Source organism: Pezoporus occidentalis, unplaced genomic scaffold, assembly GCF_034315485.1.
Source record: "Pezoporus occidentalis ecotype Australia unplaced genomic scaffold, CSIRO_AGI_Poc_V1 ctg33, whole genome shotgun sequence".
Lineage (NCBI taxonomy): Eukaryota > Metazoa > Chordata > Aves > Psittaciformes > Psittacidae > Pezoporus > Pezoporus occidentalis.
Window position 1 is genome coordinate 1,001,683 of NW_026915268.1, and position 13,962 is coordinate 1,015,644.

At 38.0% G+C, this 13,962-nt stretch overlaps 1 protein-coding gene and 1 long non-coding RNA gene across 2 annotated transcripts; both read right to left on the minus strand.

The window, feature by feature from the left end:
• Window positions 1-258: 258 nt before the first annotated feature.
• Window positions 259-4,031, minus strand: LOC134169067 (mannose-binding protein-like; the record flags this gene model as incomplete). The annotated part of the gene is given in 4 exon segments (XM_062629315.1): window positions 259-531; window positions 2,711-2,748; window positions 2,751-2,777; window positions 3,956-4,031. Coding segments are annotated over 4 exon segments (354 nt in total), but the record flags the coding sequence as incomplete, so codon positions are not given.
• Window positions 4,032-5,475: 1,444 nt separating this feature from the next.
• LOC134168995 (uncharacterized) lies at window positions 5,476-7,330 on the minus strand. Its single transcript, XR_009966717.1, has 3 exons — window positions 6,878-7,330; window positions 6,059-6,617; window positions 5,476-5,688 (listed from the first exon to the last, which is right to left on the minus strand). It is a non-coding gene; the product is annotated as an uncharacterized LOC134168995 (long non-coding RNA).
• Window positions 7,331-13,962: the final 6,632 nt, after the last annotated feature.

The window sequence follows — 13,962 nt, forward strand, 5'->3', positions numbered from 1 at the left end:
GAGTTGCTCAGAAGCTCTGCAGAGGTCATATTAGCACCAAATGAGAAGGTTTTAATCAGGCGTATAGCAGCAAATACAGATTAGCTGATAATTAATACAAAATTCAGTGGTCATCAGGGATGCTGATTTAAGCTTCTTGGAAAATAACAGGCCACAGTTTTAAACTCTCTCTCTTTTCACCACCTACCAAATAAAGGTGTCCCTAAAGAAAGGTGTGCCTAACATACATGGTGAGAAAGGTCAGAACTTAGTGCTTTTATAGAAACAAACTTCTGTCAGCCACATAACTGAGAGCAAAAACTTTGGGTTTTCTCAGACTCATAAGCTCAAGAACTCACAAATAATTAAGGCATGTGAATTTGAACAATTCATGTTATTCCATTTTCTAGAGTTCTGTATTATTTCACAGTCTTCATTTTTTAGACTGTTTGGTTCTTCAGCATTCCAGTTTCTGTAAGTTACAGCTCCTCCATTCAGATACAGAAACCTGTCTTCAGTCTGTTCATTAGAGCATATAACCCTGCTTCCAAGCTGTTAAGTGTTTTAAGGCCATGTTTTCAGCCTCCTAGGAGAGGCAAGTGTATTTCCAGCTTTTGACCAAGATTTTCAATTTACAAAAGTATCTTATTTTCCAGTTGTGAAAATTTTCTTTTATCAATACTCTTGATATTCTTTCACATGAAACCTAGAAACAAAAGTGAACATAGTTGTATTATACAAAAAATTGATCATGTTATAGCTATTTATCCTTATCACAATTGTAGTTCGGAAGTAGCTAATACCAGCTATAAGCAGACTATTTCTTGAAGTAGTAGGAAGAATCCAACAGAAGTCAAACAAAATAGACACCTGGAAATACCACACCCACACTTCAAGAAAACTGGGATTTTACAAGAAACTGGATCACCAGTCTCATTCTAAGGTTTTCCATTTCCAGTTCTAATAGTACTGCAGCTCTTGAATCAGAATCTGTAGCAATTCCCACTCAAACTGCAATCATGACAAAATAGCTTGCCAGATCAATTAAAATCATACAAGGCAACTGAGCTGCAGATCTTCTGTACCCATCAGCCTTAGCACAGAAACCAAAGCTGAGGAGCTGTAACAGAATTCAGGGCTTAAAACAGCAGAGCCAGAAGAGGAGATATAGGTACAGCTCTAAAGAGGCTAGGAAACTGAGCCTCCAGAAAATATAAATTATCTTAGGAGAAGTGGGAAAGTCAAGCTTACATGCTTGACAGGCTTTCATGATAAATACTGGAAAGTGAAGCTCTTGCTCATTTAGCAGATAAAACTGCTAGCAGCAATTCTTTTGAAACAGTTACTGTCTTTAATGGGCAAGTTACTTTATCTTATTGTCTTTAACAGGTTTCTGGGATTAATGTTAAGGCAGTCCACCACTTTATAGCAATGATATGAACACTGGGACATATGCATAGTTAAATTTTCCTCTGGTGTTTTGGGAATGGTACCAGCACAATGCTCTTGTGGGCAGTGAACCCCACTATGATTCTGTGCCAGCTAAAACCTTCACAATGGTTTCAGACAGCCTTTTCTAGGGTGCTGATACATAAGCACTGACAAAAAGGAGATGGCTGAAGTGATTACTGCTACCAGCTGTTCAGCCTCTCTGTGCTCTTCAGTTTCTTGCCCCAATTTCAGGTTAGCTTTCACGCTTTATGCACAACTATGGCTTCAAAGTTGTGCATTCTGCAGGGAAGACACCCCTTGAAAGAGCTATATGATGAAATGAGCTGTTCTACTGACGCTCATGATGTGGTAAATTGCAGCCTGTGAAATTTTCTCCTGTTAGTTTAAGAACATTGATGGACCTTGTGCTTTTCCTAATCCAGCATTTGTACCAAGGTAGTAGTGCACTGATGGGCTATTCTTTGAAAGTTTTCATACAGTATCTCTTGAGAAAGCACTTGCAGCCAGGCTCAGGCAGACAGCATCCCAATCCATGTCTACTCATAGAAAATGGTCTAGAACTGAGGCAATAAGAGAAATGTAATGCAATGCTTAAAGCATGAGCACCCAGAGAACAGTAACTGCTCCTGCTTGTCTCTGCAGGTCATTGGTTACTACAAGTACGAGTTATTTAGTAATTTATACTACACAGCAACTGTCTCTGTGATGCTTAACTCTCTTGTGACCTGGTGTCATGTGGGATAGCTATTTGGTTTCCAGAGCAGAAACCACAGGCCACATTGCAGAGTGGTTCCATGGGAATTTTTCCCACTTGGAAAGACTTCCTTACCGGGAAGACTGGGTGGGCTTTAAATTCTGCCAAAGTCATCTTCTGTTCAAGGGTAAAATCCCAGTTCTCAAAGGCAAAACACACATGTAAACGTTTTTAAATGAATCAAACTTGAAGTAAAAACCACATGAACAGGCAAAGAATGGAAGAAAAAAAATACTGTTTATAACATGAAATAGGGTGTTTGTTATTTCACTCACAGACAACAATAAACTAGTGACTCATTCAAGATGCTTTTTCCCCCCAGTCATGTTGGTCAATTCACCCCCTATGAAACAGATGGGTTATCTTTCTGCTCCTCACACTTCTGGAAATCACACTTTTCCTCAAATGATGTTACAAGAATACTGGACATTAACACATATTTTGTTTGAAAGATAAACTGAAAGGTTGAAAGCCAGATTATAGAAACATGAGAAATTTATTTCTTCTATGATCTCCTTCTTCCACTTTCTCTCCTTGAGGTCCTAAATCGCCTTTTATTCCTGGAAACCCTGTAGACCTCTCAGTTCTTCTCCTAAAGTTCAATTAAAATAAAATTTTTAGAATGTTTTATAGGTTTTTCTCCCACTATGTTTTCTTAGTATTTAGAGAGAGTACCAAACACTGACTCTTTCCCGCCCCCAGGAAAATAAAAATATCTCAGGAAAATTGTATTGTTTCTATGGAAAGCTGCAGTTACTAGGAAATGCATTACTTTGATGAAAAATATCAACTTATGACACTGAAAATCCGATGAAATAAATGCCATCTCATGTTAGAAACTAGAAACCCAATATACTTCAGCTGTAATCCAGTCACACATCACAGTATATGAGCTAGAAAATGAGCTTAAATCATAAGGATACCTCTGAAGCAGTTTGCTGGAACAGATAGTGCTGGCTTTATTTATTTCAACTGTGAAATTGCAGAGGACGTACTGAGGGTATGTGGACTGGAAAATGTCTATGCAGAATATTAATATATGCCACTGAAAAATTTTATGTCATAGTTCATATTAGGAGGCATTGATAACAATGGGAGTTTGCTTGGAGGTTGAAAAGCAGTTATCTAATTCCAAAATGTGTGATGGTATCTACATAACACCACAGACAGCATACAGTAACAAAGTATACAGTTCCATATGTACTTATTAATTATTTGGACAGAAACTTATTTGGGAACTTGGGAGAGCAGGTGACTTTGGTTCTATCACATGACAGAGATCATTTGCTGATCTATTTGCTGTTTACAGCAGTGCATGTCTTGCCTTGGGGGAATTCTGTTGTTGGGACTTGGTGAGTATGAAGCAATCAAGTTATGACTGTCAGATTAGTAGACAACTCTTGCAAACACGATTTCTGGTTTTGAGAGCTGGCCCCTGGAAAGGAAAAGCAATAATCATTTAGTAGGGTATTGTAGGAAACTCTGTATATGATTTAGAGTCCAAATGGTACAATTGGGTTAAAATATCATTCCATATCTTTTTTATTTATTTATTTATTTATTAAAATCCAAGTATCTGGAGTAGCATTATAAATGCAGAAAGGATTTTCAGCTCCCTGAAATTGTGCAGAGCCTACAAAAGGCTAATGGTGCAGAAGAAAAGGAGAGAAGAAGAAAGACAAAATGAAAGAATGAAGGAGGCATGAAACAAGACTAAAGGGATGATGAGTGTTGAAAATACAATGTTGCTAAATGGTCATAGCTCTGTACCTGGTTCTCCTTTGTCAGCTTTGGGACCACCTCTTCCATCTCTGCCTGGTAAGCCATTGACTGCAGGAGCACTGCAGGTTTACCTGTGTTAACTGAACTTGTTACCATCATCAGTGAAAGACATAATAACAAGTCTTTGAAAGGCAGAAGAGTAATTGCTAAGTTCACAGATCTGTGACAAATCAAGCAGAGTAGTTTAATAAATTTATCTGTTTATATAATTTTAAAGGGTTGCTTAGGAAAGAATTGCCTACATTGCGTAGGAAATAGACTCCCATCTTCAGGAAAAGACCAAAACCAAGGTATAGTGTCTGAACCACTTCATCTATCCTCTGATTGTAATCTTTATGTATGGAAACCAGAAAAGAAGCAACCAAGCTGATAAGAATCTGAAAATCTCAAGGTGTAATGAAAATACCTAATATAACACAGCCATCGATCTCACTGTGCTGCAAATCCATTTCAATGTTTTGTTCACTGTGTGTCTAAATTTAAAGAATTCATGCCAAATGAGTCATACAGTATTCCAGTTTGGGATGAATCCTGAGCTCTCCAGCTATCGTGTTTCTGCTGGGACTCTTCTTTCCACGGCAATTAGGATTGCTGTATGTCTAAACTTAGAGTGATTAAGCTGTTTCTGTTGATAGTATCTCCACTGTAAGAAAACACGCATAGCTTAAAGAGTAAAAATCTTAAGTGCATTTAAATAATAATGATCTACTTGCCTCCTAATTTCTCCTTTCAGATCTTGTATATTTGTAAGGTACATTACTTCCTCAGTATTATGCTTCAGAGCCAAAGTCCTCTTGGATCCTAGATTTTCAATATTTTGCTGCCCTCTTTGAGCAGAACAGTAACAGGCAGTAATGTCAAAAGGTAAAGCTCTACATGACATTCTGACAATATGCACCACAGTAATTGTCCTTTATTATAATATGAGGGTCAAATCTGAGGTAATCATTTCCCATGTATTCTGTGTTTAACTCAAAAAACAAAAAGAAATGACCACATATGTGAGCTGGCAAAATTTCAAGGTTAATAAGTTACGTACTAAAGTCAATCGGCCTTATTTTCTACCAGTTCTACCAGTCAAAATGAAAAAAAAACACTAATTTGGTTGACAGATTGGGATAAGGAGAGAAAAAAAAATCCAGCATGAATTTTGCTACACATCTCAATTATTTCTCTTTATTTTAAGCTTCAGAAAAGATTACCCACAGAGAGCAGCTTCGTGTTATGTTTCATCTGATAAAGTACAATATAAAATATAATCACTAGCATATTACTGTGAGAACATTATCATTAGGGTAAAAGGCAATTTAGGAAGCACCACTTCTCTGTATACTACTTTCTTCTTCCTCCTTTAGGCTCACATCAAAATGTGTGTCAATGGCATACACAAAAATAAAATAAGGAAAGGTATTCAGCTAACTAGTAAAACAAAACTTGAATCCTGGTATATATTTCTGATCCAGCTTCCTGGACTCAAGCCAGTTCTTAACAGCCCTCTAAGGATTACCCACTAGCAGGGAAGTTGACATTAAAGCTGTCTCCCATGAATTCAGTAAGACAAAGCTCAGAAGAATGGCACAATAAAAGAAATCTTGAAAACCAAATGTTAAGCTCTCAGAGAAGTCCACTCCCTGCAGAGATTCAACCTCACACACACCTTTGTTGGTTTGCCTATCAGGAGCTAAGATGTATTTACTTCCAAAGTTATCCAAGTCTACCACCTGCCACAGAAAATATATGGACTCAGTCAGAGATCAGTATGATCAGACAAAAGCCATTTATTGCAAAGCCTTAACCCCTTAAATACTATTTCTTACATGCACTTACAGTGATTTGGCATATTATAATTGGATGCATGTCTCGAAGACCCGTAGTGACTAACATACAATTGGTTAAGCACAGGTGTGAGAACTTGACCTCAAAAGCTTGCCAACAGTCCACAGTTCTCATAACTTAGTGAATTCCAGCTTCTTCTTATCTTGCTTGCTTAAGCTTCCTTGGGCCTCTCATGGTCTTGCTGTATCTTTCAGGATTATTCAGAGTTTGTGTACCAATTATCCATTCTCCTGTGAGAACACTGTCCACAACCACCCCAAAATTCTATGAGATCTGAAGTACCTGTTTACCAAACTGGTGGCAGGGTTTCCTAGCAATGAAATAATTTCCCAAAGAGAGAAACAATAATTTGCACCAACAATGGTTTAGATAAAAATCAAAATGCTACAAATTTCTCACAAAAGTGGAATAAACCTTAGGGATCTGAAATAGAAAAAGTAGGTTTTCATAGACAGGTTTTGCAGTCAACATTCGATGGACAATCAAATACTGAGAATCCTGCCAAGTGTGGAACTTAATGACGGTCCTTAGGTCCCAAGGCTTACACAGTTGCAGACTTTATCAGCAGACATCAGAATTAGGCCTTGAAAGATGCCATGAAACTTTTATATTTAGGAGGTAGCTAGTTCTGGAAGTCCTTTTTAATGAGATAAATCTTAGGTAATTCTTTTATTCCTCCACAAAATGTGCTTTAAGACATGATTCACCCAGTTCAGGTCACATCAGTGAAATGATCCTGGAAGAGGCAGCAGGGAGCCCTTGTTCCTCATTTTGGAGGTGACAGCTTTGAGCCATTAGACTGAAACCTGAGAGTCTGACAGCACAGGACAGCCCAACTGAATTAAAGTACTAGGGAAAGTGCTTCTCTAAAGCAGGTATTACATTTATACAGAAAATAATCAGGCACAGAATGCTGTTGAACTGATAGATTACACCCTGCTACAATCCTCCTCATCAGCTTGCTTCTGTAAGGCATCTTACAGAAGTCCTTTTCAACCAGCATGTCTGCACCTGCAAGAGTTGCATGGCCTCAGTATAGTTAAATACTTATCACAGCAAAAGTTCTTTACTTACCAATACCTTTACTTGATCAATGCACAGTAAAACTCTTATCACACCACTGGCTTCCCAGCACAACAGAACATAGTAGAGAAGAACAAGGATGGAAACCTGCTGGAATTTTACCAAGAAAAAACCCCAAACAAACAAAAACCTTCTATTTTTCTAATGAAAGCTGTAATTTTGTACTTTGTTTTGGGAAGAGGTTGTTTACTTGCTTATCTCTGTCTTGCACAATCCTAATGATTGCTTACCTCAGTCTTACCACCCCTATTTACATGTATTGCATATGACATTCTGGGAGTGAGCCCTTTGCTCTTTGCATGGCCTTAGACAGATATTGGCCATGTTACAGTACAAATTAACAATGAAAAAAAAATCAGAACAACTGCAGGCAGTGAAAGATCTGACTGTAAGGCTTTCACCCTTTATTCAGTCAATTTGATTCATTTTTTTATTAATAACCTAAGAGAGAAGGATATTTGAAGCTCTGAATTAGTCCTGGAAAAAAAAATTGGCCAGCTCAAACACACCCATTTTTGTTTAAAAATGGGATGTAGGATTTAAAAAAAAAACAGAAAACCATCAGGTGAAGGGATATATCTTTAAACTTTTAAGTAAATTGCTTGATATTTGTCTTCCTAGTTGCTAGTGAAAGTCAGTGGCTAGAATAAATCAAGCTTGTGCTGTCCAGCTGGTTATGGTACCATTGTGTGTATGTGAAAAGTAGCAAGAACTCTGTGGGATGTTGTCATGGATAGCTCTGCAAAATTAATAGCATAAAATGTAATGCCAAGGAAGAGATGTCTTGGGCAATTTTGCTTGCAGATGATTTTCTTACCCAGAAGAAAGTCTCAGATACCTCCAGCTGCAAAACCCAGTTCAAAGTCCGCATTCCTGCAGAAGTGTCAGGAGTGATTTTTTTTCCCAAGTTCCCATTTCTGGGGCTGTTCTCTGAAGTGGTGCCATCAAACAGATATGTAGGCTGTTGTGCTGCCTTTGTATCTTTCCTATTCAGGAACTAGAATAAATTTAGTTTCAGTATAAATAAAATAAAAACATCAGTTCAGAGCAGTGGTATTTGTCAGTCATAATTTGATAAAAACATTGTAGAGCCAACATAATTTAACAAAGATTTGAAATTAGAGCTTTTGGGGTTTTGTTGATTTTGTTTTTGTTTTTGTTTTTTAATAAAAAGCTGAAATTTCCACACTGACCTTTGCTGTTTTGGCCAAGAACTAAAAGTGGTATCAGTATGCTCTGAACACATGGCATCCAGAGCACATCTAGTAACCTTGCAACCCACAAAAATGTCTGGTTTGTTGAATGTCTGTTGAACTTCCGTGAACATTGCTTGACTGAGAAGCAGCAGTATTAAGCAGATAGGATTCTCAGCAATTTCCCCACCACTAGGTTCTCAACAGGTCAGGACACCATCTTGCTGAAACATAGTTTGTCACACAGTACAAATTTCACTAAACTGTGGCAAACCCAGCATGTTTATATGCAGTATTCAAACCTACAGGACTATTGTAAATTCCTGCACTTAGTGAGATAAAACAAAACGAAACAAAAACCCCAAAACATAAGGGCATGTGGCTTACTAGTCACAAATTACTAAATGTTTTTTTTCACTGGATTTGTAATTTTATTTTCTATCCCCTTATTTCTTTACAGCCTTCCCTTCCTCCAGAATGATTTGGTTCTCCTGATTGCCAATTTGAGTACCGAGTTCCTCACTATTTAGATCCTTGACTGTACCTTCTTTCTACACATCATTCATTTGAGGGGATGGTCTTATGTCTGGCTTCTCTTTGATATATGGTGTAGCTCTTTGCAGATTTCCTTGGAGATGCAAGCACCCCAGCACTTGAGTGGGGTGGTGAGAACCCTTGGCTTTTAAAGTTTCAAACTTGCCTTTGGAGCCATCAGGTTTGAGTATTCTTTACCAGCAGCAGTATCATAAGGGAATAAAAGAAGTGGGAACTCTATTCAATTTTTTCATTACAGCACAACAGGGTGACAGCTCCTAGACACTTGCAAAATAATATATGGCTAAAGCACTGAACTGAAATGCACAGCTAGCTCATTGATTCACTTTGATGTCAGACCAATAGAGTGCTCTTATCCCCAAACCACGAGTTTACAGAGTATTTCAAACATTTCATTGAGACAACTGGAGTCAAGTTTAAAGGCTTTTGAGGAACAAAACCCTAGGAATAACCTTGTTTCAGAAAACTGGACTAGGCATTGTGAAATATCATTCTTAATTGGCTCTCATGCAGTTTTATTAGAGCTCTTAGAAAGATATCAAGTGGAAGCTGTCCTGTTCAGGATCCTTTTTTTTTTCAGCTACTGCTGAACCCAGGACAATAGGCCAGGCTGGACAGGGCTCTGAGCAGCCTGGTCTAGTGGAAAGTGTCCCTGCCCATGCAGGGAGGATGGAACTAGATGATCCCTTCCAACAAAAACCATTCTATGAGTCTATGATATAAAGGAACTTACTTTACACATTTGTGGTGTATGGGCTATCCATCACTCAAGCAAAGTTTTTATCCACTAGACCACTTTTCACCCACCTCTTTGACTTTTGCAAAGAATACATTGCTTAGTGCAGCTGGAAAACTAACCACAGTGTAAAATCTTAACACATTTACACCTTCGTATTTCAGAGCAGCTACAATCGTGTCCTAAATAAGAAGAATCAGGTAGCTAAAGAGACAGAGGATTTCACAAGATTTTTTCTGCTCCAGCATATAAACATACAAAGATAAATTGCAGTGCTTCACAATAACACCACAGTTTACACCTTGACATATACTCAACTGAATAAAATAAAAACTATGATGATGCTTACATAGGTGTATGGTGCCAAAATATTCAGTGCTACATTGCTCTGTGCAAGTATAGGCTAAATTGCTTAAATATTGCCATCAAAAAGTAATAAAACAAAAGTAAATGTCTTTCATACAAAGTTCAGAGCACATAATCTAACTATTGGGCTAATGGAGTCTACAGACTAATGGGGAATTTTTGTCCATTCATCTTGGAGGAACAGGAACCATTTGGCTTTCTCCTCTGCTTTTCTTTCATCTGCTGTAAATGAAAAATGACTGGAAGTGGGTTATTTTCTGCTCAGTCTGTTTCAAACACAGCCTTTTCTTGATGCTTAAGTGCTCATAAAACATCATATCTGACTTCCAGCTCTTTGCGCTAGCCACAATAGAAGATGCAGAATGGCATCTTTTGCCAAAGTTGAATGAGTTGTTCACATTTGACAACTTGATTGGTCAAGTAAAGACTCGTCAAGGGTTTTCTTCATGTTGCAACAAAAATTTGTGAAGCAGAGGCCTCTACAGTCATGCAACAACTGAGATTCATATACAGTTGAAGTACCAGAAGCTGTAAACACATTATGCTTGTCAATTTAAATATATTAAGAAATATTTAAGGAAGATTGAGCAGGTAAGAATCCAGATAGAAATCCCCCACAGATTTAGTGATGCCAGGTGGAGTCTGCTCACACTGAAAATTCTTTAATATGCACAGCAAAGCTTGTGGAGCATAGTGTAGTTACTGAGAATAAGGGATAGATGAAGTCCCTACATTTTTTCATCATTTTTCTTATGTTTCAGAAGGATTTTGCTTTTCTCTTTCTTAATGTTAATGATTTCAGAAAGTATTCAAAGTCATCAGTAGGGTCTTCAGGACTTTCATTTGCATAGCTGATTCAGAAATACTTAATATGGAAAGCAACAGATGCTAACTGGGCAAGTGAAAGCACACCCAGTAATGAATAAAGTGGCCTGTAAGTGACCTCTGGTGGACAAGAAGAACAATGTTAAATTTGTTTGCTCTATATATTCTCAGAAAGGTAGTTTATCAATTGAACTAGCCTACATCCATTCAGCTGAACATTGCCTAATATTATACCATAAAAAAGAAATCTTCCACCTGAACCAAAAAGTATGTAATGAAAAAGAATTGCAAGCTAATACAAGACTGGTCAAGTTTTGAATCATAACTTTAGTAGTCTTTGATACAAGAGGGATTCTTAATTGTTGCATGTATACCATTAACACTATACAATTAACAAAGTGAAGCTAGGGCAATATTTCAGGTAATATAAAACTCACAAGCAATTTCAAAGGGAATAGAGTGGTACTTTAAGGGCATGTTAGTCAATCCAAAACACACCAGCATTTAGAATCATAGAATAGTTAGGGTTGGAAAGGACCTTAAGATCATCTAGCTCCCAGATCATGTTAGGTGATAGAATCTATACTTCCAGCACACGCAGGCTATTCATCCCAGGCACTGTACTCAATTTTAAGAACTTATATAGCTATATATTACCATACAGAATATCCCCCCAAGGACCTTCTTCTATTTTCAAGTAAATATTTTTAAAGATAACTGTAAGCTTGGGAATTCATTTTGATCTCGTGGGTTGAAGAGTCTTCCAGCACTGGGTTTTGGGGCCCATGTTTGCAGAGTGCACATACAGTCTGAGAGACCACAAACTTTACACAAATCCATGTAGGACCTCAAAATCCTTTTTGGTAATGAAATTTGCTTTCCCTTCCTACTGTTTCTTAATTTTCCCCTGGAGCTAAAATTCCAATAGCTTCTCACATGGGTCTAACAATAGACATGGGAGACAGTTTGCTGTACAGAAATAGCACACTGAAATTGTTTCCAAGGAAAACCAGTCTGTCTTGGCAACAGTTGTCCTGGCAACTAAGTCTCCTTGAAGAGGATGATAGCCACTGATCTGTGGAAACAGATCAGCGAGGCATTTTTTTCAGACACGAGAGGGGCTAGGGAATAGAGCTGGAGAGCCCCCACCATTTGGCTTCCCTGACTTGTCCTACTGGGACAAGGAATTCCCACTAGCCAAAGAGGTTAACTGAAATTCTGTCCCTTCAGCATAGATCCAGGATGTGCTAATTACAAGGCATATTAATAGGCAGCATCCTTAGACACCTTTTTTTAAAAATTTATTTATTTTTAGCTAGTCATGTTTAGGACTGGCTTAACTGGAAAATTGCACTGGAAAAATCACATTGGAACATAAGTCAACACAGCTGTGACAGTACTAAGCGGAGCACAGATAAAAATGGCAGAGCACATTTCTGAGCACAGAAGACAATATGAAAGCTTTGAAGAGCTACATAGCTTTTGGTATTGTACTTTACATGGAGAGTGATGCAGGTGCCCATCAAAGCTAGCACTGCTCCAGGAAGGCTGGGCTGTGCTTGTAACAGCCCAGCACCAGCCCCAAGCCTAAATGAAGCCTAAGGCTCACAACAAGGTGTTCAAATGCTGGTCTTTTGCCTTGGACAGTGTTTCCTTGTGTGGCTCTCCCTGATTGCCTGTTATGACTTGATTGCTCTTTCTGCTAGAGTGGCCTTACTACAAGTTAATAGCACTTTGGGACAAAGCATATGCTATTTTAATTGCTGCTCCTTCCCCTATATGACATTTGCCTAGACTAAAATGAATAGAAACACAAAAGTGAAAATGCCTCCTTCTCAGCACCATTTGAACACACGCACCAGGTTTAAGAGCACAACACATGAAGCCTCACTTCCCAGACAAAGCCTGCTATTCCCTTTTTCCCTTACAATCCCACTTCTGACAGGCTTAAACACAGTTTGCCTCAACACCTCCTGGAAATGTTTTAAGTCTTCCACAAGGTGAGCCTCACCTGGTCACAGCCATGAGGATGTCATGCCAGGACAGTGGCTACAGGGACAGCAGCTCTCCTTCATGAGGAGAAATAAAACCCTTTGCTGACCTGGTGGCGCTGCCTGGGCAAAGCCATGAAACGGAAATAAGCAATTTCATTTCCATGGTCTTGCTGTCCCTGATCTGTCTCTCTCAAAGAACATGTGTGATTGGAGACTCTGGGTGACTGAATGATGAGCAAGGTGTTGAGTGGAGAGCAGAAATTTAAGCTAACCGATTTGAAATGGAATAGTTAGAAGAAAGAACAGAAGTACCTGAGTCCAGCCCAGCCCAAAAGGGCCAGGGTGAGGGTGAGCCGGGCTGCACCAGGACATCCAGGTCCAGAAACAGCAGCATTTTCAGCAGTTTCTCAGGAACTGATCTGGAAACAAACAGTGGTTTAGAAAACATGACTTTGCAATAAAATGTTTTTCTTCATATTATTCACCATATTATTATACTTTTTAAACCTGAATGATATAAATCTGAGCATACTATTATTTTAGTCATAAATATTTGAACACATGCATTATCATAGGAGGAATGCAAAAGCGTTTATTAGATAATAGCACAACCATTGCATGAATTCATATTTGCACAAGTAGCAGAGAAATGTTTTCATCACTTGACACTTCTCTTTCCATTATCTGCGTGGTAAACTCAAACACAGTAGATGTTTCAGGAGGCTACTAGGCAGATGGACTCCCTGAAACTTTCAAGGAGAGATAAAAAACCGCTCAAGTAATAGATCATACACCCTGAAAATGCCATAATAAATATTTGGAGATAGATACATAAAATCCCATTTCTAAACTAAACAAGTAAACAACTTGAAAAATTGGCTCAGACATAAAAATTATGAACCGACTACAAATTGACTGCAAACATATTAAAGGCCTATATTTGTTCAAATACATTATTCATAAGAAATAATTTTAACTGTAGTTATATGCAATTTATATTGCATAAACTTAAGCAAATACTTGTAACCAAAAGCTGATTTAAAGAATTAATGAGCAATCTCTAAATAAAATTCTATTACTAAATAAATTCCTCCCTGATGTGCAAAGCCATATGCTTCCTTTAATATATATTCTAATATTTCTATTAACAGCTGAGCCCTGTAATATTGGATAGAAACAAACAGTTTAGCTCTAATTAAGCTCTTGCTAAACAGAACTGCAATGAGGCAAGAGGCAAGAAACCATTGTTTCTGAAATGTTCTTAAGAGATTTAAGGTTCACACCAGCAACACAAGCCAACTGTATGTTTATGCTAAACAGCTACATTTCTTCTCTAGGTCAATATTTTCTGAATTTTAATAAACAAATGAAGAGCAGGGGGAATGCATTCTTTTCACCTCTACTAAG